General features: G+C 41.9%; 2 protein-coding genes across 9 annotated transcripts in view; one reads left to right on the forward strand and one right to left on the reverse strand.

The window, feature by feature from the left end:
- The window catches only part of LOC115593930 (pollen-specific leucine-rich repeat extensin-like protein 1), a 19,690-nt gene extending 13,450 nt beyond the window's left edge, over window positions 1–6,240 (forward strand). The window contains exons 13-15 of one of the 2 annotated variants that reach the window (XM_030437633.1): window positions 4,558–4,650; window positions 4,923–5,003; window positions 5,507–6,240. In XM_030437633.1, the coding sequence (XP_030293493.1) occupies window positions 4,558–4,650; window positions 4,923–5,003; window positions 5,507–5,569 (237 nt within the window). In that variant the 3' untranslated portion in view covers window positions 5,570–6,240. Of the gene's footprint in view, window positions 1–934; window positions 2,535–4,557; window positions 4,651–4,922; window positions 5,004–5,506 lie in introns of those variants that run through there. The other variant, XM_030437634.1, reaches the window with a different exon arrangement.
- The window catches only part of nup98 (nucleoporin 98 and 96 precursor), a 27,033-nt gene continuing 5,995 nt past the window's right edge, over window positions 5,238–26,275 (reverse strand). For 3 of the 7 annotated variants that reach the window (XM_030437626.1, XM_030437628.1, XM_030437627.1), the window contains 27 exons: window positions 25,970–26,107; window positions 25,239–25,371; window positions 24,991–25,083; window positions 24,104–24,247; window positions 23,436–23,569; window positions 23,052–23,239; window positions 22,374–22,490; window positions 21,660–21,846; window positions 21,226–21,325; window positions 20,986–21,099; window positions 20,670–20,808; window positions 20,343–20,520; window positions 20,021–20,179; window positions 17,121–17,360; window positions 16,891–17,023; window positions 16,011–16,255; window positions 15,689–15,873; window positions 15,256–15,518; window positions 14,631–14,906; window positions 14,140–14,297; window positions 13,879–14,019; window positions 13,624–13,772; window positions 12,357–12,578; window positions 10,992–11,233; window positions 10,558–10,712; window positions 9,828–9,939; window positions 6,931–9,233 (listed from right to left, as the gene is read on the reverse strand). In XM_030437626.1, the coding sequence (XP_030293486.1) occupies window positions 9,034–9,233; window positions 9,828–9,939; window positions 10,558–10,712; window positions 10,992–11,233; window positions 12,357–12,578; window positions 13,624–13,772; window positions 13,879–14,019; window positions 14,140–14,297; window positions 14,631–14,906; window positions 15,256–15,518; window positions 15,689–15,873; window positions 16,011–16,255; window positions 16,891–17,023; window positions 17,121–17,360; window positions 20,021–20,179; window positions 20,343–20,520; window positions 20,670–20,808; window positions 20,986–21,099; window positions 21,226–21,325; window positions 21,660–21,846; window positions 22,374–22,490; window positions 23,052–23,239; window positions 23,436–23,569; window positions 24,104–24,247; window positions 24,991–25,083; window positions 25,239–25,371; window positions 25,970–26,107 (4,545 nt within the window). In that variant the 3' untranslated portion in view covers window positions 6,931–9,033. Of the gene's footprint in view, window positions 5,544–6,930; window positions 9,234–9,346; window positions 9,940–10,557; window positions 10,713–10,991; window positions 11,234–12,356; window positions 12,579–13,623; window positions 13,773–13,878; window positions 14,020–14,139; window positions 14,298–14,630; window positions 14,907–15,255; window positions 15,519–15,688; window positions 15,874–16,010; window positions 16,256–16,890; window positions 17,024–17,120; window positions 17,361–20,020; window positions 20,180–20,342; window positions 20,521–20,669; window positions 20,809–20,985; window positions 21,100–21,225; window positions 21,326–21,659; window positions 21,847–22,373; window positions 22,491–23,051; window positions 23,240–23,435; window positions 23,570–24,103; window positions 24,248–24,990; window positions 25,084–25,238; window positions 25,372–25,969; window positions 26,108–26,275 lie in introns of those variants that run through there. The other 4 variants (XM_030437630.1, XM_030437629.1, XR_003986389.1 and 1 more) reach the window with 4 other exon arrangements.

Below are 26,275 nucleotides of genomic sequence, written 5' to 3' on the forward strand. Positions count from 1 at the left end.
TGTATATGAGTCAAACCTGCGTGTAAAAGAATAATTACGACAAAAGAGGCACTTTAAAGATTTGCCGTATTTTCGTTTTCAGGTCAAGCTCATTTTCAATGGGAGTGCTACGGGGCAAATTCTATGTTAGCATCAAAATCTCTATTTTTAAAACAATGAGAAGGCTCGACACAACATGAAACTTTGCTTGTAGTATCACCAGGGTCTCTACACATGAAATGATTTTGACCTGAAAACGAAAATAAGGTCAATCTTAAAAGTGGCTTTTAAACCAACATTTACATTCACAAAAAGACCCCAGGTTGCATTTTGGCGAGAGTTTCACTTCAACATTGTGTATTTAAGTTGCAACAATGTCCTGTTTCATAGTGAAAAATCATTATTCAGCACACAGCCAACACAAAAGTTGAATAACTTTACATCGTTTAAGTGTTTACAATGAGCCAACTCAATGTAAAGCTCATCAATCTAATACTCCACGAGGTAACTGGCAACAAAATGGCTGACTTCCTGTTTGGTGAGAGTGGCAGCAAGAGGCTTTTTGTGAATCTAAATGTGAGGCGCTTTAGAATTTTGTGTATCTGGTAGAAATGTACCGTTGTGGTTACTACAGTGAAATCTTTTTGGGGGGACGCTGTTGAGCCATCTTGCGAAACCCAATCATAGGACCCATAATCAGATATTTTAATTTGCAACGCTTTTGACACACATGTCATTTTGGGGAAGGTTTTGAGTATCCTAAACCCGTAAAAAATGAGTTGAAAAGGAAGAAAACAACATGTTACTCATCTGTCAGGCACCAACAATGTCTCTGATGGTCTTTAAACGACCTCCTCACTGCAAAGTTTCTGAGCTGGCAACTGTTAAATCATTTCAGTGACTTTAAAAGTGTTGTTAAGCGTCTCCTGAACCGTGGATGTTGATCTGTACACAGGTTCAAAGTGGCAGCCAGAGTGAGAGAATTGAAATTGAAGGAATCGCAAAAGCCACAAAGAAGGAGACTCACCTGGACGCATTTTTCAGAGACGAGATGCACAGGTGTGTTGTGGCTTCTCCACTTCTGGCAAAGGCTTTTGGCTTCAAACTGGAGGGTGATATAAAAGAAAAGCTCCTGGAAATCATTCCAATGTCTGCAGACGCAGTAATACAAGGAGGTCAAATAAAAGAACTCACAGCCGCTCCAGTGAAATAATTAATGATGCTGATAATGTAACTGTGTGTGTTTCAGTGCAAAGTACTGTGACACATCTTCTGTTGTCTTCTCTTCTTGTTTTTACTGTTTTGAGATGCATTAATGTTTTTTCAGTGTCGTTGTGTCAAACATAGGGATGCAAGATTCACATTAATGTTAATAAAAATGTCCGTGCAGAATTATGTTAAGTATTTTTACATGTAAACGTGTTGAAATCAACATACTTTATACTTTTTATTTTGTTAACTTTTTGAAAAAAATGTGGGACTTGTTGATTCTTCTGTTTTTCTTTGTGCTACTTTATTGATCGTGAGACTGAAAACAGTTTTTAACTAAAGTGGAGGCAGAAGCTCCATAAAGTTGAGCAACAAGTGAAGGTTGTTGTTAAATCTACAGAAACGTGTGGTTACAGCAAACAGTTCAAACACATTTGTTCAATTAACACTCAGAAACAAAAAGCATTTAAAACTTTCACATCTCGTCCTGTGATAAGAACTTCAGTACCGAGCTTTGTTGCCCCCTAGTGTTGATAGTTTTTTATAAATAATGTTCTTTTTCTTTGTTTTTGTAAATGATGTTCCCTTCAGTTCAAAGTTCTGCGTTGTGTGTCTTGATGTATCTGATATTATCCATAACTTTACATTTCACCTGTATGAATGATTTACAGATTGAATCCCTCATGTGGTTCTTCAGACAGCACAGGAGACTCGACTACCTTCACATTTTTGTCCAAAGCGATTTACAGTAATTCACACATACATTCATACACGGATGGTGCTGACCAGCACGTCAGCAGCAGTTTGGGGTTCAGTATCTTCAGTAGACTGGGGGAATAGAACCAGCAACCTTTCAATAACAAGGTGCTGGTTCTACCCCTGGGCCACCTGATTTTAGTGGCACAGAGAATAACTGTACAGGAAAGAAAGGCCACCGCTGCTCTTTGTATTTCTAGCTGGTTTGGGAACTTTTGTCCTCTCTGTTGTTTTGTTGAAGTGATTTTAATAAGAGAAAATTCTTCACAGACCAAATTTATCTGCTTAAACAATACACAGTGCACATTGAAGTGACATTCTTGTTATTCTTCACACTTTATTTGGGCTAAAACATCGTTGGTTTATAACTTTTTGGGAACTATTGTCATGTTGCTTTTGATGGGTGTGTATGTGTTTAAGTTTGTTTATAGTTGTCATTTTTCATATCTACATGATGAATATGAAATATAATTCTTTTAAAATGATATTCTCTTTTGTCCATCTGTCATCATAAGAGAGCGAGTCGTTCTCTTCACTGTGACTGTTCTGTGTGAAATAAAGTGAAAGAAAAGAGACGAGCCACATCAACATGCTGCTGCCTGCATACATGTGAATGCATCAGTAAAAAATAATTCAGTAATGTAAATAAAATATATAAAGAGCCGAGTGTGGCTCCTTTATAGTGTGTACAATAGGGCAATATGTATAAAAAACTCAATTTTTAATTAAGTACTATTAACAGTGTATTTTTACAGTACGGTCCAGAAGACAGTCTGCTCTCATAATGACTTCACAATAACTGAAACTGAAACCAACTGTGGTTCATTGTTGTGTTGACTTGTTGGAATTCAGAGCGGGCTAAACCATTGTTGAAAGGAGGGGTGACTGAACTGTGAAACTGGATATTAAGATGATTAACAATCAAAGGTAAAAAAATACATAAATGTTTGATGATGAAAAATCTGTCCACATATTACAAAAAACATGTAATCAAGATAAAGAGAGCTGCAAACATGTCGGTGAGATGTTTCAAGTTGGAGTCTGTTACCTGTCCTCCACCCTGGAAGATGACTAAATCCTCCCGCCATAAAAAGAAAAACACTCCTGAGGACAGAGAGGAACAAAAGATCTGCAAAGAAAGTGACGGTAAGTGTTTTTTAAAGACTTTACTTATGTATTGATCTGGTTAATCCACCAGTGTTTCTTCACTCTGTCGGATTTCTGTGTTTAATTTGTGTTGCAGATGTCATTAAAGGCTTTAGAGACCAGGTGGAAAACAGCCCTGACCTCCATTCTGGAGCAACTGACCGAGTCAGAGTTCAAAAAGATGCTGTTTGATCTGGACAAAATCCCCCAGGGTGTGAAGAGCGGTAAGGTGAGAGAGGAGATCCCTCAGATCATCATCCAGTACTTCGGGACTGAAGGGTCAATCACTGTGGTGGAAAAAGAAATGAAGCAGATACCGAGGATGGACGCTGCAGTCCAGGACAAGCTGCGTCCGTTTGTGGACAAACTGAAGAAACAGCAGCAGAAAAAAAAAGGTGAGTTTGTTTCATCAGGGCCAGAAACTTTACGATCAAAGTGCAGACTGGTTTTATTTACACTCGACATGTAAGGCTCTTTAAATTTCTGTTTTACCTTTTAAAACATCTTTTTCAGAGGCGGCGAGCAAAGATGCAGCTGGTGAGTCAAAACACGCTGAACCACTTCAGATATCAAATACTTTGACAGGGCAGTGAACACATCATGGGTGTGTCTGTTCAGTATTACTGTGACAGTATTAAGGACACACTGAGGAAAGAAGGTCGTCACTGAGAATAAAGTTGTTTTTACAGTAGTCATACCTGCAGTCTGTTCTGTAATCACGACTCATCAGCTGAACACTAAAATCTTTTACATTAAACACGATGCACAGAAACAGTTTCATCTGAAGACCATCAACACAGCGACGTTTGTTTCTTCTCTTAAAGGTCAAAAGAAGAGCTGCAAACTTGAAAAGGTGAGTGAAAGAAACCAGATGAGATTATTAAAAAACACTTGACACACAGTCGTATTCATCTATTATTTTTATACTAATTAGAATTATTATCGTTTCTTTACCTTCTCCTTTTGTATCCAGAAGGAAATCTGAGAGGCGGCAGTGAAAGATAAAGATAAATAAAGTAATGTTCCCCCGCTGCTTGCAGGTCACACAGCAGTACAAAGGGAAATAAGTAGCAGCACAAGAGTAAGTCTCATAAAATAAAGATAAACATATACAGTAACTCAGAACCCGCCTTTAAAGTCAACATAGTTTAATCACACCTGAGGTCGAACAACCTGAAATGTGAATCCGATGAAGAGAGAACACCTGACAAGAGAATAGAAACACTTTCCTCCAGTTTCTTTTTGAGTCGTCTGTTGAAAACTTAGGAGTCGATGGATGTGGCTAAAATTTATCCACGTGATAACTTCTCCCAATTTTTCCCGGTCATTCTCCCAAACCACAAAGCTACAAGATTACACAAATGTGATTGGTTTCGGGAAGAACAGCAACAAGGCGTGACACCTGAAGTGAGTGACAGATGTAGCTTTATCCATCTGTGAGTCTTAACAGCTCTTTGGTTTGTTCAGGCTGATCCTGTTGGACCTGTGAAGCTCAAACGGAAGATGACAGAGAAGCAAGATTTGTCCCAGAAACCTGCTGGATCCACCAAAACCTCCACGGTAGGAAGATTCTACTGGAGCCAACATGTTAGTAAACAAACAAAGCTGACTGGAGAGGAGATCAAACACTTTTCTATCGTTAACATCAGTCTTAATCAGAAGATTTGAGGACCGAACACACTTCCCTGAGGTGTCCCATTTTCTACAACAGGATGTCCGTCAGTACTTTAAAAGTAAAATCCTCCACTGATGAACTGTGTTGTTTAAAGGTCATCATCAATGAACACGATATATCTGATTATTTTAAAATGTTGTGTTTCTGGTTTGTTCAGGCTGATCCTGTTGGATCTGTGAAGCCCAAACCGAAGAAGCCCGAGAAGAAAGATTCGAACGGATCCATCAAAACCTCCAAGGTAGCTGCAGGTCGTCTCTGTTGTACTGAAGCTGAAATATGTTTTAATTTAAAAAATTTATCAACCAACAGAGTTGACCAAAACATTTTAAATAAATACCTGTTAAATAAAAACATTGAGTCTATATTCCATAATGACTCTGTTAAAGAGACATTAAATCTCTTATTTTATAAAGCAAGAAAATGTAACTTTCTGTAAAAAGACAGTCAATTGATCATCAAACGCGCCGACCCAAAGTGTTGAGCTGTATATATTTTGAGGTTTGCACGTCTCAGACTGTTTTCAGGGCTGAGATGGACTCATCTCATCCATCAGCACATTTTCACTGTGATGGAACTTTTTATCGCTTATTTCCTGTATGAAAATGTTGTAAAACCTCCTGTTGCCCGTCCTTAACACACCCACTCTGAGACCAGTGGACAATTCCACCATTTTATCTGAGGGAGTTGTGTTCTGTACCTCTCAGCTGGTCTCACTATGAGTCTCAATCTGTCCTCCTGCAGGCTCAGAGTGCTGCTGTCCAGCCCGGGACAAAGAAAACTGCAGGAATCAAGAAGGCCAGTTAGAAGAGCGCTCGCCTGGAGGTTTTAATCAAACAAAGTTACAAACATCTCAGATTTTCTCCATTGTGAACGCTCAAAAACTGGAAACCAAAGCCCATCTATCAAAATAACTCCAGACTGATGTACTCTCTGCACAATTCCTCCGTCATAAAGATTAAACTAAAGATTTCACTGCATTATTTAAAAATAAGTGAGTGGTGCTGTGATATGTGTAACAGTGAACATTTATAGCGGCACCTGAAGACGGAGTAAGCCAATCATTCATCAGGTTCTGTGCCAACTTGAGGAGTCCATGCTGTCATAAAAAGCAGTGGGACAAATCTTTTCAAAGATTTTCGCTCAGACTGTTTAACTGATATCAACTGTAGTAAAAAGGAATAAAAGTTACATTAAAAAAGGTGCACAGTAGAAATATTTTGGTCAATGGTAGGAGAGACTCTGTTTCAGTGGATCGAATCAGGCTTGAAAGAACATTTAACTGCTGTCTGTTTAGTTTTTTGTAATAAAGTTAAGAGAAGCTGAGTTTTAGTTTCAGGAAACGTGTTTAAGCGATTGTGAAAAACTGTAGAAAAAGCATACATGTGTTTGTTGGGTGTTGTCTCGACTGTGTGTCCTCTCCATTTCTCTTGTTTGACTTATCACTGAATAAAAAGCGATCTGTGGCGGGTAACCTGTTCTGATTGTTGAGGCCTTTTTTTGATCGAGGCTCGTGGAACTGAGGAACCAGAGGAACTAAAACAGGAACTTTTTGTTCCTGCGGCATCTAAAGAACCCAGAGAACAATGACGGAGATTGAGATTGCTTTTCAGATTTTCTTTAAATTTTGGGACCTTGCTGGAAACTTCAGTTTCCACAACAGGTGACAGGCTGAGTGATCCAGGACGCATTGGATCTTCAGGAAGAAAATCAGGTGTGTCTAGGTGGCTGGAATCTCTGAGTGAGTACGACGTGACTTGGAGCGACTGAGTTTGGATCTAGCGGATTCAAAAATGTTTTATTAATGATAGATTAGGCTTCATTGAATTAAAGGGGAGACTGTTGAGCCTTGGCGCAGGTTTACACTCTACTAAGTTTAGAAAGAACAATAAATGTTCACCTCTTGTCCCAATACGAATTCTACTAACAAGCTGAACTTCCATGTTTCCTAAATGAAGCAGCACAGAAAGTTTAATAGTTATTAAGAAAATCATCTTTTCTAGCTGAAAAGAAAAGACATGAAAAAACAACTTTATTTCTACTTGACTTTATTAAAAAATATCAACAAAATCATCCAGAAACATGCACACAAACACACATACACGCTCGCACACACACACATAGTTTCTGTTCGACAGCAGAAAAAACAGACATCATATAGAGCTTCCTGTTTGTCGAAAAACAACTAAACTGATTTTATTTTGAAGGGAAAAAAAAAAAACATTCTTGGCAAGCGGACAGTTACTCTACAGGACAAAAGAAAGATGATCCATCGATCGATCAGTGAAGAGTTTCATTCCAAAACTCTTTGCATCCAATTTATGAATAATTAAAGGTGGAGGATAAAAACGACCTGATATTCCCTGTTTGATTTTCCAAAAATATACAATATTTATATAATTACATGCAGCGAAATCTCTGGTTGGCAGCTCGTTTTGGAAGGAAACTCTTCACTAACTCTGATGAAGTGCTAATAAAAAATAACACGCTTGTTTGTCATTTATATCTGGTTTACGTGCACACACATACACACACACACACACACTTCTGATTTAACATTCAAACCAAACAGAAAAACAAGAAACCTACAAAAATAGACCATTAGGCATTTTACACTTTGCATGTTGAGCTTTCCTCTGAGTCGTCTCCAAAAATTAAACTTTGTGCACATCGAACCCGTTTGTACGACATCACCGCTCGTCTTTAATATTAAGATAATCGTCTTTATTCACATATCGACAGATGAACAGATGCTACAGTCACACTACGCTAAGCTAACAGCTGCTTTTATTTGCTTATTAAATCCAAATCTTTAAATGAAAAACAAGCAGTCGGAGAGGATTTTTGCCCTCCAACCTCTTTATGTCAGAGCTCATCAACATCTTGGAGCTTTCTTTGGGGTCGGAGATCAAACGAGTGACTGAGGGTCACATTAACACACTCACATGCACAGTGTCAAAGACGCTATTCAAACAGAAAGAAACTGCTAAAGATGGAAATAATTCTGTTTTCAGGGAGCATTTCAGAATAATCAACAACCACGGAACAGAAATGACTCAGTGTTAATATACTTTCGGTCCGACCGCACCAGTGTGTCTACAAACTCTACATGTTTCATATTTTAGATGTTCTTCCTGCCGTCTGACGTCAGCCTTTGGTTTCCTTTAAGTTCTGCTCCTGAATCTTTGTTCCAATCTGTCTGAAAATAAATAAAGCTCAGGTGTGACCATAAGATCTGCTGTGAAGACTTTGATCTGTCTTGATTCTCTTTTTGTTTCATCTCACATGTTTACAGTTAAATGATTACGATGTCAGTGTTTTTTTTACATAGATATAAATAATGGACCCTATAAACACAGTGACTGATTTTCATACTGAACAGAAATGAGGAGAAACTGGAGCTGCAATGCTCATCCGGTTTATCGATTAGTTGCCAACTATTTAAAAAAGGTAGGGACGGTGATTCTGGAGGAAGATAGTTGATTGGTGAGTCTGACAGATATACTTTCTGGTTTCTTTCCCCTGTGATAGTAAAAGTGAATATCTGAGTTGTGGACAGAACGAGACATTTCTGGACAAATCACTGATTGACATTTTTTACCATTTTGTGATTTTTTCCCCAGAGTAATCGATGAATCCAGAAAATGGTCGACAGAATAACAGACAATGAAATAATCTTGAGTTGCAGCTGCAACTATCTTGTTAAATATCTTGTGACCCCTTTAAGATGAAACCAGTCAGTTATGATCTGTTCAAGTTTGAGTGATTTGATTTTTCGCTACAACGTGCAGTTTCTCTGAATGTTTTTAATTTACACCATACAGGTGTCTTCTTGGCGTCTGGACCCTGAGGTTGGGAACCGCTGGCCGAAACCAGTAAAACGTGTTTTTAAACGTTTGACGTTCAGAATGTGAGATTTGTAGACTGTTGTAAATAAAACTTCACTGGTGGTCAGGAGGTTCAAATTAAGAGTCATTACATTGACTGTTGCTTCATTTTAAAATGCTCCTCTGAAGACACACACACGCGCGCATACACACGCACGCACGCACACAAACACATAATGAGGAATGACGTATCGAAGCTCTGCTGTTTTCTGGACAATCTGAAGGCGCTGCAGAAGCTCAAAGTGAATAAACTCCAGGATGAAGTTCTCAAACTGTTCTTCTCCTCAGTTAAAGACGGCAGACTTTCTTTTCGCTCCTTTTTCTGCATCAGAGTTTTGGGATGTTTGAGCATCTGAAGTCTCGAACACCTGACAACGTGCGCTCTTATTGGCTGACGATGAGCTGGAGCAGGTACGACTGCGTGAGGCCTCGCAGCTCCTCCAGCGTGTAGTCCTCCGGCATTGGCAGGCGGGTGATGTGCGGCGCCAGCTGGGTGAGCGGGATGCTGAGGGAGTCGGATGCTGCGTCGCCCTGCTGCAGGCTCAGCACCACGCGCAGGATGTTGGCCACACGCTTCGCCATTTCTGCAAGGAGGGAGGGGGGCCGGGGGTGGGGGTGGAGCTTGGTTAGGTGGTGTGTCGTGGAAACGTCTGCAGGTTTTCATTCTCATCCAAAAACAAGAGCTGACTTCACTCACCTACCTGAACTTCTTGTTTACTACGATCTGCAAACAAATGACGACTTCCTGCCGTCACTGTGAGGCAGGAAGTCTCAACACCAACTCTTCTTCTGTGTTCCCTCAAGTGAGTGAACTCGATTCAGTCAGCTGAAACTTTTCCTGTCTTCAAAAATCTCACTAGACCTGCAGAACCTCCTGAGGGTAAATACTCGCCGTCATATCTCCTTCTCATCTATAAACTCACATTTCATCACTTCAGACACTGCAGCCTCACGTTGTGGCACTTTTTTCAGATGATCTACTTCTGGTCTGTTTTCAAAAAGCCATCAGATCAACTGAGGACAGAGTTCAACATAATCTCACACTGACATGAGTCTTAAATCTGACGTCAGCCAATCAGGACAGATGTGTGAGTGAATCCAGCTGCTGTTGTTGTTTCTGGACGTCAGCGTGTCGTCGCTGGTTGAACTTGATGAACATGAAGCAGTCGTGCTGTTACCTGATTGGGCGAGGCGGTCTCTGGCGGTGCTGCAGGGCAGCAGCTCGATTCTGCTGCAGAGAGACATCACGTCGGTGTGAAGACGCTCCAGCTCATAACCGGCGTTGTCCATCTGTCAGCGAGGACACAAACATCAGAGTTCCAACATCCAACATCCAAACATCCCTATTTATGTTGATGATGTGGAATGTAACCAAGTTCATTTACTCAGTTACTCTGACTTTAACTAAGTATTTTCATTTTATGGCACATTATACTTTTCATAGTCCTATGTTTATTTTACAGCTAGTTAGTTTACAGATAACAGTTTTCCATATAAAACACAAGATCACTTGATATCTTCTACAGTATTCATTCTGCTTTATGTAAAAGTAGCTTTGTTGTTAAAGTACATTTTGCTGTCAACACTTTTGAACACCTTTTTGAAGGAACTACTTATTTCCATTGTTTTGTTTTGTCACCTTTATTCAAGTAATTAATTTGAAGCGTACATCCATCTTGTCATATTCTAACTTTTATTTCTGTTCATTTTAATAACAATCAAAAAATAATAATAAAAGCCATCAACTTAGCTTTAGATTTCCTTAGCTTGAGGGCAGCTTCAGGAAGTGTTGCATTAGCAGCATGCCAACACGTTGGCCAGCGACGGACTTATTCTTTACTTGAGTTGTCAAAGTGTCACATAACGTTTATATTTGAAGCCATTTAGAAACAGAGACCGTGGGCGTACCTGTTGGATGTCCTGCAGAGTCTTGATGACTCGGATGTAGTCCAGGTAAACCCTCCCTGCAGTGTCCCAGTCCTGGATGGTGGCGCTGTGTTCGGGGATCGCCAGCCCCTCCAGGAACTCCAGCAGGTAGTCATGGTTGTCGTTGATGATGCAGTCTACAGAGGGATTATCCAGATGATAGAGTCCATAAATATAATTAAATTAGAAAAACACACTTTTTTCCTGCAGAAACAGACACTTTTTTATTTAACACAAATTATTTTCATCACAAGAAAAACTTGATTCCTGCAAACTGAGTTCAAGTGCGTCTCCTGACAGTTAGAAACACGACACTGATCCATATGAGCATGAAACTGAAAACCAGTCGAAACTGATCAGTTTTTTTGTATTGTTCATTAAAACAGGGTACACAGAGTCCCTCAGAGTGTGCGGACCTGAGGCCAGGTGTGTGATCAGCAGCCGGTGACACTGGCTCCAGTATCCGGCCCGGTAGAGGTGCAGCGCTTCCTGGTGTCTGTCGCCATCGCGGCGGGCTCGGGTAGCCTTGGCCTCGTGGATCCACTGCTCCGGGATCAGCAGCCTCTCGGTCAGGAAGCGCTCCCTCCGGACCGACTCGTCTGTCTCCTGCAGGGGGCAGTGGAGGGTCAGCATCTCCCTCACCGCTCTCTCCCGCTGACTGAAGACACAAAAACATCACAGTGAAGAAGAATGAAGATTATTTTACGGTCAGAGAGGACGAGTGGAGACACCAGAGGACAATAAAAGTTAAAGACGATGAAACAAGTACCAAAATAGACTCTGCAGGTTTGTCCTTGGATGTCCTTTTTTCACTCATTGTACAATGTATGAGAGACTTAAATGGCCATCTTTAAACGTAAGAAGACACACTCACTGGCTTCAACTTATATTCAAATGTATCTATTTCAACTATCCTCCTTATTTACAACAGCATCTTGTACATTTTACTTTAAATTACCAAGTTCGGCACTCGGCTCAGCTCTATTTTTATGTCCCTCGTGCTAAAAAAACAATTGGCAAAAGAGCCTTTAAGTTTAAAGCCTCTGCAGATTGGAATAATTTACCTATTGAAATTAGATCCATTTCATTACTTGGTATGTTTAAGCATGCCCTGTCTTCTCACTTTAAGATAGACTGCTCCTGTTATCAGTGAAGCTGTCACTGCCTATACTTGCTGTTTATACTTGATCGTATTTGTTGATCCACTCACACCTGTGAATTATTACTGGTCATTTTGGCCACCTACTGGTTGTATAGTTGTACTGTTCTATTGTTTTGATGAATTTACTGTATGTGTGTTTTTTGTTGTTTTGTTTTGTTTCTGCATATTATTTTTATTTACTTTATTACTATTATTATTTCTATCTTTATCTAGCTACTATTTTATTTTTCTGTCACGTCTCTGTAATGTAGTGATTGTGTTACATGTTGGGACCCCCTTGAAAACGAGATGGTACATCTCAAGGGGTTTATCCTACTAAACAAACTTATTATGAAGAATCAGAAAAAGAAGGACGTGAAGAAGACGAGACATGACGAAAAGAGACAAAATCTCACTGATGCTGAAATTAAACCGACATTCTTCTAGTTACAGTCTGTAAACTTCACAATCACTCCTCTTTACAATTTGATAATCAAGTGATCAATATTCTTCACACATCAGCAGATACATTTAGGATTTAATCCAAATTACAATCTAACAAATGTAGAAGGGACCGGTGTTGAAAGGTGAAAAAAAACAGAACAAACTGTTAAATCGAGTTTGAAGATTTAAAACGTACGAGTGTTCAGGGATGTGCAGCAGGATGAAGATGGCCATGTGCCACAGCCCGGCGCTCTCGAGCTGTGCAGCGTAGCTGGTGTGGATGAGTCCCTGCCGCGAGGCGCTCAGGTGGCTGTAGTTCAACGCCTGCAGGACGCCCCACAGGTGCCAGCTCAGACGGTAATCCAGCCGCTCCCAGGTGACGGTCAGCGGGTCCAACAGCTGCGGCAGGCTGTAATGTCTGCATGAGGAAACAGGAACAACTGGAGCATCAGAGATCTGTTTATCACTCATCATCGTAACCCTGATGAAGTCTGAGAGATGTCCTCAGTCATCTTTGGTGTTGAAACTAACAATGTTTAACAGCAGGCCTGCGTTACAAATCTGACGTTGTGAGATAAACTTTAAGCAGCATTAAGGCAAAATGTAGGAGATGCAAATTCATTATCAATTAATTTGCTGGATATTTTTTTGATTAATTGATTCTTTTTTTGTCTATAAAACGTTAAAAAAAAAGGTTCCACCATGTCTTCAAACGTCTTGTTTTGTTGGACCAACGGTCACTTTTAAATCAAATGAGACAAAGAGAAGCAGGAAACACATTTCAGGGAATCAGGAATACTTATTGACTTATTTTAGAAGTTTAGATTGAAAAATGTGATCTTGAGATTTGTTACATTTTAGCGGCTAATCCATCCAGTATATTTCATTCAGTTTTCAATCATATCAGGGACTAAAAGCACATATTTTGTCGGCCTCTGCTGAGGCTGACTATCATGGGTAAAACTTGATAAAAACTTCAGTCAGATCAGTTGATGGTCGGACGTTCTGCAGTTTGAGCAACTCTGGGATCAGATTTTCCACCATGGCTGCTGTTAGAAGTCTTGTAAGAAGCTGTATCGAGCTCATTTCAAAAATGCTGGAGTTGTATTTTTGTCTTTCTTAGAATATTTCTGAGATGTTTTCACATGCTGGTGATCTTTCGTGCCCACCCATCAGATTTTGAAATGTACTGACATTTTATGTGCTGACCTGAACCTTCAACCAAGTTGAGGCTGAAAGAGGAGAATTTAAATCTGATGCTGCACAGATGGACCAGACGAGACGAACATCTGTTAGAAATTCATGTTGGGTTTCTTCATCATTCAGAATTTTTTATCCAGTTCAGGAAAACACAAGTCTGTTGTTAACAATAATAATAACAATAATAATATTGATGCGTCTTATGTCCTCATTCATATGAACATTGTTCCTGCTGCAGGTGAGTGATGATGGGGCTGGTTTACCTGTCACTGTAGAGTTTGAGCAGGTGAAAGCAGAGGTCATGCAGTGGCCGTTTAGACTCCTCCTCCTCCTCTTCCTCCATGTCGAGCTGCTCCGCCTCCATGTACGGAGGCAGGGGGGGGCAGGCATACTTTCCCCCCTCACATGAGCCCTGCAGGACAGAAATAATGATGTTCAGTGGGCGACCAGATGGTCAACAGAGTGAAACAACACAGTAAAACCATCATGTGACTGCAGTTTGACAGGCAGCAGCTCACTTGGAAGGCAGCTTCATATTTGGCGAGAGCGTCGGCCACCGAGGCAGTCGGAGGCAACATGAACCAGAGATGGACGGCCACGGAGCGTTTCCAGTCCAACTCGGAGCAGACGTTCACCACAGAGTCTGACGACTGCCACACCTGCAGGAAAGGACAGGAAACACCATCACCATCAAACTACAACAAACTTGTGTTGTGAATCTCAACAAACTGAATCTCTCTGAGCCAGTAAAAGCGTTTCTTCTGGACAAGTTGTCTTACAGGTTTCCCGGCGAGCAGCGAGAAGATGCGCAGTCGCTCCTCGGGCAGGTAGCAGTCGGTCTGCATGCGGTTCCAGTCGGCGAGCTGAAGCGCGAGCAGATCTCGGCAGTACTGAGAGCCGACGGCCTGAGACAGCAGCAGGGACAGACGGTGGTCTCCTGAGGACAGACAGCTGGATGTTAGCCGGGCTGGTAGTTTTAACAGACATTCAATGAAACATTTTATTAACTGACCGCCTCATGTTTGTCTGTTTAACATGTAGCATCTCCAACTTGTTCCACTTCTTAAAGCATCCAGTGAAGTTGAAAAAATGTACTGTGACAGCAGCTTATACTGTTATCGGTCAGTTAATCCATTTACTTATTTTGTATTAGTTTAATCTTGTATCTGGACTATCCACTGTCTAGCTTTGACATTTCCTTGTGCTGAATTTATATTAAAAAAAAAATGTATGAAGCAGCTCCTCTGTCTTGTCTCGTTATAAATCTCACCTTCCTTCTGTGCCAGTCGACATGCCTCACTGATACAGTTGCCAGTCAGGTAGCTGAAGATGGCCTCTGTGTGGCTGCCCTTCCCCGCCAGCGCCACCTCCTCCTCCACCCTGGAGGTGGCTCCGCGGGACAGCCAGGCCGAGAAGGTCTGCCTCCTCTCCAGCTGCTGCTCATACTCGCTGGGCGTCTCGACATCGTCCTCCTGGTCTGCTGGGCCCAACCGGCCCCATAAGGCCTCACACAAGGTCCAGACCTCAGACCAGTAACCCAGTAAGCCTGATGAGAGAGAGATGAGTCAAAATCTGCTCCCAATTCCCAAGAAAAGACCTGCTGGTTCATTGTTTAGCATGTGTTTGGCCGTGTGTCTGTAAAGAACTGATAGTATACAGGGTAACCTCGAGTCAAGACTAATTTTAACTATTAAAATTAAACATTAACAGAATATGTTTCAGGATGGAGGATCAGAAGAAGCTGACAGAGTTATTTAAGTGTTAACTTAAGAGTTTTACCCAAATAAGTCCACCACACACAATACTGTACAAAAAAAATATTCAGAAATTCTGAAGAAACATTTTAACATGAACTCCAAACCAATTATCGTGATCGCTGTACATTTGTCTCTTACAGTCTGCCTCGCCCTGCTTGTCGTTCAGTTCGGTGATCCACTCAGCGTATTCGTGCAGCGCCGCCACGCCGGTCTGTGGTCGAACCAGAGGGCAGGCGGAGGCTTCTGTTGTGTCGACAGTGCTGTGCTTCAGGCAGATCTCCAGGGGGCGCTGCAGCACCTCCTGGCTCTCGTCCTCCTCCTCTTCCTCACTGGTCTTCACTGCTGGAGCCTCCAGGCCCACCAGCTGCTCCAACGTCACCTTATAGGAGCTATCCATCAGTCTGCAGGAGGAGACAACTTAACATGAACTTTCAGCCCATTTTGTTCACTGCAATTGATGTTTTTTGGCTTTATGTTTTTACAGAACTTTTTTCATGCTTCATATTTACAGTAAGTTGCTCAGAAGAACTGTTGGATTCTGTTTTTTTTTAAGGCCAGGTCTGTATCTTACGGTTTGCTCCTGGCAGGTTTTGGTGGGAAGCTGAAGTCAGTTTTGGCCATCAGCTCTTGTTGCTCGAGCTGTTTGCCCATCGGCGCGGTCAGCCGCTGGCCACAGTGGGCCAGTGTCCAGCCGGGACCCCACCCGACCCGAAAGGAACGACCCACAAACAGTCCAGCGTCCATCAACAAACTCCCCTACAAAACAACAACAACACAAAATGAATTATCTCGGTTTCTTTTTCGTTTTGTGTCATGTTTAAGGTCAGAGTAAACTGCCCAGAGAAACATCTGAGGCCCATTCAGACATCAGATGAAACTAAATCAGTACCAACCTTCCCCTGAGTCACCGACTCTTTGAGGGGGACAGGGCCACCCAGTCGCCGGACGCCAACCGTCCTGATCGAAGGCTCTGGAGCTCGAGGGGGCAACACAAAGGATGATGGGCCCGGCCCAGCCCAGTGTAACTGACGAGGGGTTTCAACAGCTGCTGGAGACCCCCGAGACGGAGGAGGGCGAGGAGAATCTGACAGCTGAGAAAGGAGTCCAGAGGTAAAACGAGCCTGAAGGAGACCTCCCACTAAAAGAGAGAGAGAGACATTCTGTCATAACGTTTCTTTACAATAATATAACACGTTAATAATGTGTTTGCTTGCAAATACATTTTTCTTTTGGTTCCAGGGAAAAACGTGCTCATCCTGATTACTTTTCATGTGGTTTAACTTTGCTGAATAAATCAAACATTTGTGCTGGAGTTGTTGTCGAAGAGACGAACTGTAGGTCATGTTCTCATTCTCATCTGCACAAATACAACAAACTGAAGGACTGAATTCTATCAAAATCAATCTATCAGCATCATTGCTGATCCATAATTATTTTAGAATACAGGAATAATTTCATATCTTTCTGTTTTTGATTGTTGGTTGGAATCGCTGATGTTAGTGGATTTACCACAACAGTAACGGGGAGGGAATGCACTCTGAGGACATTTTCCCACCAGTTTATAAACATTGGCGGACATTTTAACAGGACGCTCACTGCATCATCTGTCGAGCACTTTATCAATTTACATAATGAAAACTAAACATTTCCTACTGCTGCATCTTAACAATTATAGTGTTTAACTGGCAAAACACAGGTTGACTTTTATGGGTTGTTGATTCGGACCTGCAGGATGATTCTGGGTGGGGAATAAAGGAGGCTTGTGTTTCCTACCGGACGATCGGCTCTGGGTTCCTGGCAGAATGATGCGGGGGGACGAGACATCCGGGGCGACCTTCATTGCTCCATGATCCTGAAACATCTCGCTCTCCTCCTCATCCTCCGCAAACAAAGACGCCTTCATGATCTGCCGACAGAATGGGAGAAGATTTGATGGTTTTATTCCGACGGCAGTGTGACGAAGTGATGCACTTCCTGTCTGTGGTCGAGGGCCGCGGCTCTACCTGGAGGGTGTGCGGGTTGATCCCCAGCGAGGACGCGATGTGGCTGGACGCAGAGATGCCGTCGTGCTCCGCAGAGAGCAAACCTCCGAGCTTCCCGCCTGACGTGTCCATCTCCCCCGCCAGCAGGTCACCGTCCTCCTCTCCTCCCAGCATGCTCTCTGTCGGGAAGCTCTGGGTGATGTCGGCCATGTCGCTGTCCAGCTCCGCCATACCACCCGGAAGATCCACGACAACGGTGGACTGAACACACACACACACACACACACACACACACACACACACACACACACCACACACACACACACACACACACACACACACACACACACACACTCAGAGTGAGTGACGAACAATCTGCTTCATTTTGAGTCACATCAATTATTTTTTTTCAGAGAAAAATTAACCTGAGAGTTTATTTATTTACATAATTTCCCAGTCTGGGATCACTAAAGTAATTCTATCTATCTATCATCAATGACTCATTCTTTCATTTATATGTCATCTCTTTCTGGCTTGTTCTTTGCAGAAGAATAACTTTATTTAATACGTAACACACATTAAATTAATTGCTGCTTGACCTGCATCAACCCACAGATGCTTTGACTGTGTTCAGGGCTACAGGAGTCTTCTCAGTGTGAATGTTTGCTGACGGCTGATGGAGGTCGGTGTATAAACCCTCTTCTGATCTCTGGATGCATGTTTAGATACATCATCTGATCCAGATTAAAAACTCACATTTCACACTTTAAAGAACTAATAATTTAAAAGTTCAGCAAGAAACTGTTCATGCTGAAACTCTCCCACCAGCTCAGATTTCATCCTGTTATCAACCACAAAGCTCTTAACAGAAACTTAACAGACCAAAGATTAAATTATCATCTTCATTAACTTTATTAGTTTTTCTCGAAAAATGAAATTAAGTACAGCTTACGTCACAAATCTAGAAGCATGTTAGAGTCTAATATAATTCACCAACTTTGAACAGGATATAAGCTCATTAAAATGTACTAATAAAATAACACCAACACAGCCATTCTTTGTATGAACTCATGCACAAACCTCATTATAAAACGTCTCATTAGTTTCCTAAATAGTAAAAAATATTTTCCTCTTTTCTCTGTTCGACTTAAAGCTGAAGCAGCGGTGAAATCAGAGCTGCTGAACGATAAAAACGGATGCAGTTATAAACTGTTTCCTCTGTTCATTCTGCAGAGACGCAAAGCTAAACTGTTAGTTTTACAATAACGTAAGAGACTTTCACCCATTTGATAACATTAATTCCCTTAATATTCAATATTCATGTTAGGATAATTCAACAGCATCAGATCTGCAACAGAACAGCTGGCAGCAACACAGCGTCAGATGTGTAGACAGAATTCAGAACTATGACGAGAGAAAACTGTAAATTCTGTCTGCTAAACAACAACAGTTAATTTTCCTCTCCTCTCCTTCACATCACTGAAGTGACTCAAAGACTGAAATCTCGTTGTGGTCCAACTGCAGAAACCAGAACTGATGTGTGATGTAACAGATGGATGTGTGGTTCCAATTTAAGATGAAACTGGTGGTCCAGTAATCGATGACTTTAAGGCATTTTTGATCAACGTAACGTGAAATTTACATTCTCCATCCTGTTAAATGTGAAGATTCTCTGTTTTTTATCACAGTAAACTGATTATCCTTGAATTCTTCCAATCATGGCATTTGAAGGAGCCCTGTTCACTTCAATGCTAATGATTAATCTGGTCCTTTAATTGGTACGGAGAACTAATCTCTCCTTGCAGCCGTGGGTTTTAACCCGAAGGAACAACCACAATGTGTTCTGTAAAGTAATCCGTTTTGGATTATTATACTGCAGCAGTACAGACATCAGTCCGACTGTTGAGGCGGAATGATTGATCTCATATCACAGAAACACCTTCTATAGTTTCTGTTGCAGTTTTCTTTGCTGTCCATCTTTCTACAATCTCTGTTCAAACACAGATTTGTTTTTACTTTCATGACATTAACACTTGACTCAAAGTAAGGCAATATAAAAACAACGCAAATATTTTTTAGTCTTATGGTGATTATAATGATATATTGTAGCAGGAAAGGTAACTTTTGCAGCATCGTTTCCCATTCAAAAAAAAATATTCAAATCTTTTTTCTTTACTGAGGTCTGTAACAAACCAGAATGCTCCCTTCTTGTCTGGACTGAGAACTTTAGTATGTTGTGACACATTTTACAATTATAAAAACATGTAGCTCTGCTGATTTGTATATTGCACAATTCCAACTGATTGTTCAGCCCTACCCAAAAGACATCAGAAGAGAGGCTCCTGTACACCTGCTGGAAACAGACACCTGTGATAAAGTGCATCAGTAAAACCCTGTCTGACCTCAGATCATTTACAGCTCTCACTCTGTTCACTGTTCTGTATGCCGACGACATTCTGACACCTGTTTAACTTTCAAAAAGACTCATAAACTGAACTGCATCAGAATATAACTTTTGTCTCATCTTTTCAAGCTGGTTGAGTAATCGATTCAAACGGATCATTATTGCTTCGCTGCACAAAAAAAAAGCTCCTTATCACAAAAAACACGGCGTTATAATGACTTCACACACTGAAAAGTGTGAAGCTTTTGTGGGAAAACTCAAGACACTTGCTTTTGGATTAGCATTGTGCATAAAAATGATATAACCAGGAAAATATTTAAGGATAGAAAGTGCCGTCACTGGAGAGGAAAGCAGATGAATCCTTTTTATGTTTTTGCAGCTGCAGCTGAATCACTCCGCTACGACCAAACAGCTGAATATAAGCACAAGTTTGAGTGAAAGGCTCCTTTAATCATCAGACGTGTCAGTGAGGATGATGATGATGATGATTAGTGTAGATGGTGGCAGGCTGCTCTACCTGAGCCTGTGGCGCCACCTGCTGCTGGGAGGGGGGCAGTTGCTGCTGCAGCCTGGAGGGAGGAAGTGACATCGTCTTCAGCTTCTTTGGGTCGGTTTTTAGCGGGACGTCCTCGTCTTCGTCAGAGTCCTGGAGGCCATATTTGGAGAAGTGGGCCACCTGAGAGAGAGAGGGGGAGGAGTTGGTGATTGATCTTACTTTAAATAACATCCATATTCAAAGTGTTCTCAGCTTTAAAACACAACTTCAGGGGACTTTTAGGTTTACTGGAAGTAAATAAGCTGAGGTTTTCTTTTTTCTGAAAGGTGTGTGTGTAACTGACCTCAAACACCCAGGATCCGGTCTCAGGTCTGTACTCCAGGAATCGAGCTCCCTGTTTGCGTGAGGCTTTCTCCAGCCGACCCTCGTAGTTCATCTCAGTCAGACGCTCGGGGCTCCTGATCTGAGTGCAGGTTGTTTTGTCGTTCGGCCACACGCCGTCCAGCGTCACCTCGGCCCGCCTACGATAGGATCGGGGACTAGATTAGCAACATGTAACTGGCCAGCTTGAGATAAATCCTTTTATCCTACAGACAACCCAACGACAAGTCAACCATCACAAATGTTTTGCGTTACAGTCGCTGACTTCACCTGCTCTCCTGTTGCTCACCTATTAAGCCCCTCCCCCTCCACTGGCTTGTTTTTGTCGTCTGGGTACACAATGACCTCCTTGCGTCTGAAGTGGACGATCTCGTCGAGGTTCAGTCCTGTCACGTTCACCTCGCCAGGGAAGAAGATGGAGCCGTAGCCTGTTAGGACCAATCAGAACATGTTTGCCCAATTAAGAGTTGCATGGCAACAAGCAGCTCAGTTTATGGCCCAGCAGCTGAACTGGACATTTTTCTTGTCTGCATTTTTCATAACATTTTGAGCTGTCCTGTTTGGATTGAACTTAAAGCGGAAACATCTGAACAGTTTTGCGTTACCTTTCCTGCCAATAGAGAAGTTTTCCACCACACAGTCTCCATTTTCATCCACCATGTCAGCAAGATCCTCCATCGAGGGGATGGTGTAATAACCAACACGGTTCAGAACGATGCCTGAAAAAACAGAAACAACAACATCTCATTTATTCAGCAGCCACTCAGCAGAAAATCATGGTCTTGTTCGGGTAAAATAAGTCTGAAGTTTGTGGAGTCTAACAGGAGTGCCAAAGTGTTTCTGACCTGCTGGGTGAGGAGCCTGTTGGGTCTCCTGCTGCTCCTCTTCTCTGTCCTCCTGCAGGGACTCCTCCCCCAGGGACGCCGACACATCTTCACTGCTCAGCTATGGAAAAATCATAATTCAAGAAAAAATCAGAACACTGAACAAATGCACTAAAGTTTGAGGTTTCAGAACAGTCAAACCTTCTGGACTCTTAATGTTTCTGACTCAATAAAAATCTACCATATGTGAAAACTTCTGGGGGCTTTCTATGCTGATACTTGTATTCTGTTCTCATTCAAGATATTTAAACATTCTCCTGAAATAAACACAGACAAATTTATAAGGATGTCAACTGCTGCAACTCTGCCCTCTCAGCTTCCTCTGCTCATCAAACTGTTACAGGCCAAGTGCTTTTTGAACTGACACATGAACATCAGAATCTCTTGCTTCTGACCTCGAGTCCATTCCTGGCCTGTTTGTGCATGTTGAGGTCACTGATGGTGTCCTGCAGGCTGGTCTGGACTCGGCCCTGTGGGATGGGCTTGGCGATAGGGTTGACGTAGAACTGGGTGACCTCCGGGTCGTCATCTGCACGGCCGGGACCCGGCTCCTCCCTCAGCTCCTCCTCCTCCATCATATGACTGCAGAATAGAAAAGCGCTATTTGAATCATCCTGCATATTTCAAAGTGTGTTTGTCATCAGTTTGTTAAGAAAGTGAAGGATTGTTTCTCTCTGGTGAAGTCGACCTCTATCGAAATTAAGAAAACAACGAGGGAACATTTCCACCCACCCGCTAAATTATAGGCAACAAGTCTATACCTGTATACTATATACACCTCGACCAGGCCTACTCAACTACTTGTAGTACAGCACCAAAGGGTCGGACTTCTACATTCTCCATGTCTGACCTGTAAAGCTCAGAATTTAAATATGTTAAAACAACGTGCTTTCCATTTCTTTCTTCTTTTTTTTTCAGTTCACAGGATGCCAGTTGATAAGCTCCAACCTAGACTCTTTAACAAGAAATGAATTATCTTATTGCAAAATGCTGAATGAGAAAGGTCTTCAAGCAACGCAATACCTTTTACAAAAGAGCAGCTGTGACTGTTCTGCTGAGCCTGAAGCGTCAGAGGCTGTGTGTGTGTGTGTGTGTGTGTGTGTTCAGACCTGTGTCCATTCTGTGGGTACTCTGATGGGGAGGCGAGGTCGTCTGTCTCTTTGTTGATTGGACTGTTGTACTGACTGCTGTTCAGGTTCTTCAGCACCAGTTTCTTGATGCTCTTCCTGTGAACGAAACACAAACTCAGTCACCACAACATACTGGCTGGATCTGGTGTATCATACACTGGTTGTGTAGGATTTTATTTTATTACAACTGATTGTACTTTGTTTTGTTAGTTTTTAATTTGCTGATTTAAATTTTCCTACATTTTTTTGTTTTATTGTCCCAGAAATAACTACGAACAACAATGTAACTGTCAGTTTAACAGTATAACGCAATTGCACTCGTCAACCACCATTTAACTCTAAATGTTTTAAATTCAGACATTAGAATCTGAAAATGTGAAAAAACAAATCATCCAAAATACAATAAATCATAAATGAATCAAACAACACAATCAAAACAATAACTGAAATATGTAAAAACTCATCAGTGTTATAATGGTGGGAAAACCTGCGAGTTACTCCATCCTCATGTTGGCAACATTCTTTCACGCATTATCCAAGTAAAGTCTTTTCATTGAACATGTTTTAATATGACCGTACAATGAATAAATGAGTTTGATACCAGATGATGTCACAAAGCACATTCAGATACTGTCACCATGGTAACTAAATGGTTACCTGGGTACGAAGGCTCCGTTTGTCAGAGACGGTTCGTCATCATCAAGGCCGTCAAACAGCTGCGACTTGGAGGCACCTGACGACGACAGCGCTTTGGGCCGGACTCTGGTCGCAGGTCTAGGGGTCAGCTTGTAGTGAGTGGGTGTGGTCAGAGCCTTCTGGGCCGTGGGATTTGTTGGTTTCAAACGCTGTTAGAGCACAGAAGTTGTGATTGAATACTGAATCATCAGAAATGTATTTTTACATCTTTGATGAAATGTTATTGAAATGTTTTGTTTGTGTATGTGAAGGTCATCATTCTGAAAACAAACACGTGTCAAGAAAGTACATACAAGCGCAGCTGCTTCAGTTACTAAAGACAAACTTAGACTGGAGTTGTCTCACCTCCTCTTTCTTCTTGGGGTCTGATAGCTGGTTTCTGAACAGTGGCGAATCTCCATACGGCGAGTACGCCAGAATACTGAGCTGCTGCTGAAGCACGGCCTGTTGGGCAGCAGCTGCACTTGGATCTGTGAGAGCTGCAGAACAAATATGGAAAACTGTTTAAAGCTGCTCCACCTGTCGTGGGAGAGGTCAAATGTAGCACCATCACTGATGGTGTCAGGCGAAATCAATCAAAGAGATATCGTTTGATTTGACAGGAGAACAAGGGAGATTTTCAATTCTGGCTTGTTTTATTGGTCGGAAGTTTAAATTCCCACCAGCTGGTTCAGCAGACAGGAGAAGGAATAGTTGTCACATAATTGAGATTGAACAGTTATGCAGGTGTAAGGTGTGCTCAGTGGGAGTAGCTAAAGAAGGTTAAAAGTACAATTAGATCCTCTGTGACATGAAAGTGAAGTTTGTTCCTGATGCTGCAGAGAAAAATGTTTGGAGAACAAAGAAAAAGACCCGTTGAGGAAAGTCTTCCTCATTGCTCTGAGTGCTGATAAACATGTAAAAACTGCACAGGAATCATCATAAACTCCCACAAATTAATATCATGCAAGTGTAGCTATGAAAGCCTTTCAGCCTCTCTGATTGGATCAGACAGTCAGTTTCCAGCTGCTCACCAACGGGCTGCTGTGGAGCTCCGAAGCCCAGCGTGCCGGCTCCACTGTTGAATCCGGTTGCTCCAAACGTTCCAATTGCTCCCAGTGTGGATCCCAGTTTGTTCTGGTTGTTCCCAAACAGAGTCGCCTGCCCTGTGCCCACTGCTGATCACACAAAATCTTGTATCAATATTTTTGTGAGGACTCTCTTTGCATGTTAACAGTCTCTCCTCAGCTGTAACCTCCCTGATTGACAGGTCTGCTGCACATTGTAAGCAGTTAATTGATTGATCATGTTAAAGGGGATTTATCTTGGAAAAATAATATCGAGAGTGAGGCAAAAAAAGAAAGAAAAAGAAACAAAAATTGCAGCCTGGTGGTTATATGCCTCTGCTCAATATAAGGTAAAGCTCCTAAGAAGGTACAATATGGGCACTGTGAACTCACAATATGAGAGGTTGCAGTGACCTTTGACCTCCAAAATGTTATCAGCTCACCCTCGAGTCGAAGGGCATTCAATGAGATTCTGCTTTCTTGATACACAACGCCTTAGTTAGCTTGACCTTTGACAACCAAAATGGAATCATTTCATCCTTTAGTCGAAGTGGACCTATGTAATAAATATGGAGAAATTCCCTTTAGGCAGTCTTGAGATGTAGTGTTCACAAAAAGTGAGGCTGCAGTAACCTTTGACCGGCAAAATCCATTCAGGCCAAGTTTGGGTTTGTTCCAAATTCCAAAAAGTTCAACTCCTTATTGTCACTGTTTCTAATCATCCTTCAGATGTGAAAGCAGTCATGCAATACCATGGAGGAAGTCATAAGTACAGTTTATTTTTCACATTTTAACATCTTGCTTTTAGTCTGCTCATGATTTAACCCTTCCTGATATCACTGAGGCTCCAGTACCTGTTCCAAAGCTGGTTCCCAGTCCAGTCCCCAGTCCTCCAGTGGCTGGCTTGTTCCCGAACAGACTCCCTGCAGCAGGGTTTGCACCAAAACCTGCGAAACAGAAAAACACTCATCAATAATCAAAATAAATCAAGTTTAACACTAAAGTAGCCTGAAGCATCTGTACACTTTAACTAATTGCTTTCATCAGGTGTTTCACTTGGCTGGTTTACACCCATCTGCACTCAGAACACCAGCAGACTCACCAAAGGTGGATGTGTTGGTTCCAGTCCCAAGAGTGAGGGTGGGCTTGTTGCCAAACAGCCCGGTGCCGGTGCCAAAGGATGGAGCGCTGGTGGTGGTGGTGCCGAACCCAGCTGTCTTATTAAATAAACTCTGCTGTAATAGACAAAGACACAGCGTAACATTACAATGATGTTCACACACACTGACAGCAGTGTCACCCCCGGTGTAAAAACAGGACAAGCTCAGGGGGAGTGTGAAGTGTTGCGACCAGCTGGTTTTACTGTCAGGACACGTGATTCATAACATTAAAACCCGAAGAAGAACAGAAGCTGCAATGGTGCGAGCTTATGAATTCATGACCACAATGAGATAGAGCGGCAATGAGAGAACAAAGTACATTTAAAAAAGAGAAATAAAACTGAAATTGCTGCTTGTTTTGTGGCGGTTATGTTTTCTAAAATAAGCATTCAACTCTATATTGTTCTGCTCTCTGTGAAAATTGAATTGGAAATGTTTTTGTTGTTGACATTTGAGTGTATTGTTTAGTTCCCTGCTTTCAGAGATCCAAGAACATCTTTATGAGTTTATCTTGTCCATTTTATGAAGCTGTGTTTTTCCATGATATTGTAAGAAAACAGCCACAGTAAACCTGATCGTCTGTTACTTTATACAGGTTATAAAATGCCCCGTCTTGTTGGTGTATGTGATGGGTTATCGCTCATCTTATTTGCAACAGTATTGCGTTTCATACCTGAGTGCCGACATTTCCAAATCCAGTGTTGGTTTGTCCGAACAGCCCGGTACCCGTCCCAAAGCCAGTGGCGGTGCTCGTCTGAGCGGCGCCGAACAACCCACTCGCCTGAGGCGCTGCCGTGTTACCAAACAGACCCTGAATCACAGGAGAGGACGAGGGAATCGTAAAACATCCTCAAAACTCAGTCAGTGCTTTTTGATTCATACTGCATTAAAACTGCAGATTTAAAGACAGTTTCATCTTTTTTCTTCCACTCCCGCAGAATCAAATTCATTAATGCATTCACTGTTCTGTATGCAGCTT

This window comes from Sparus aurata, chromosome 13 (assembly GCF_900880675.1).
Source record: "Sparus aurata chromosome 13, fSpaAur1.1, whole genome shotgun sequence".
Classification (NCBI taxonomy): Eukaryota; Metazoa; Chordata; class Actinopteri; order Spariformes; family Sparidae; genus Sparus; species Sparus aurata.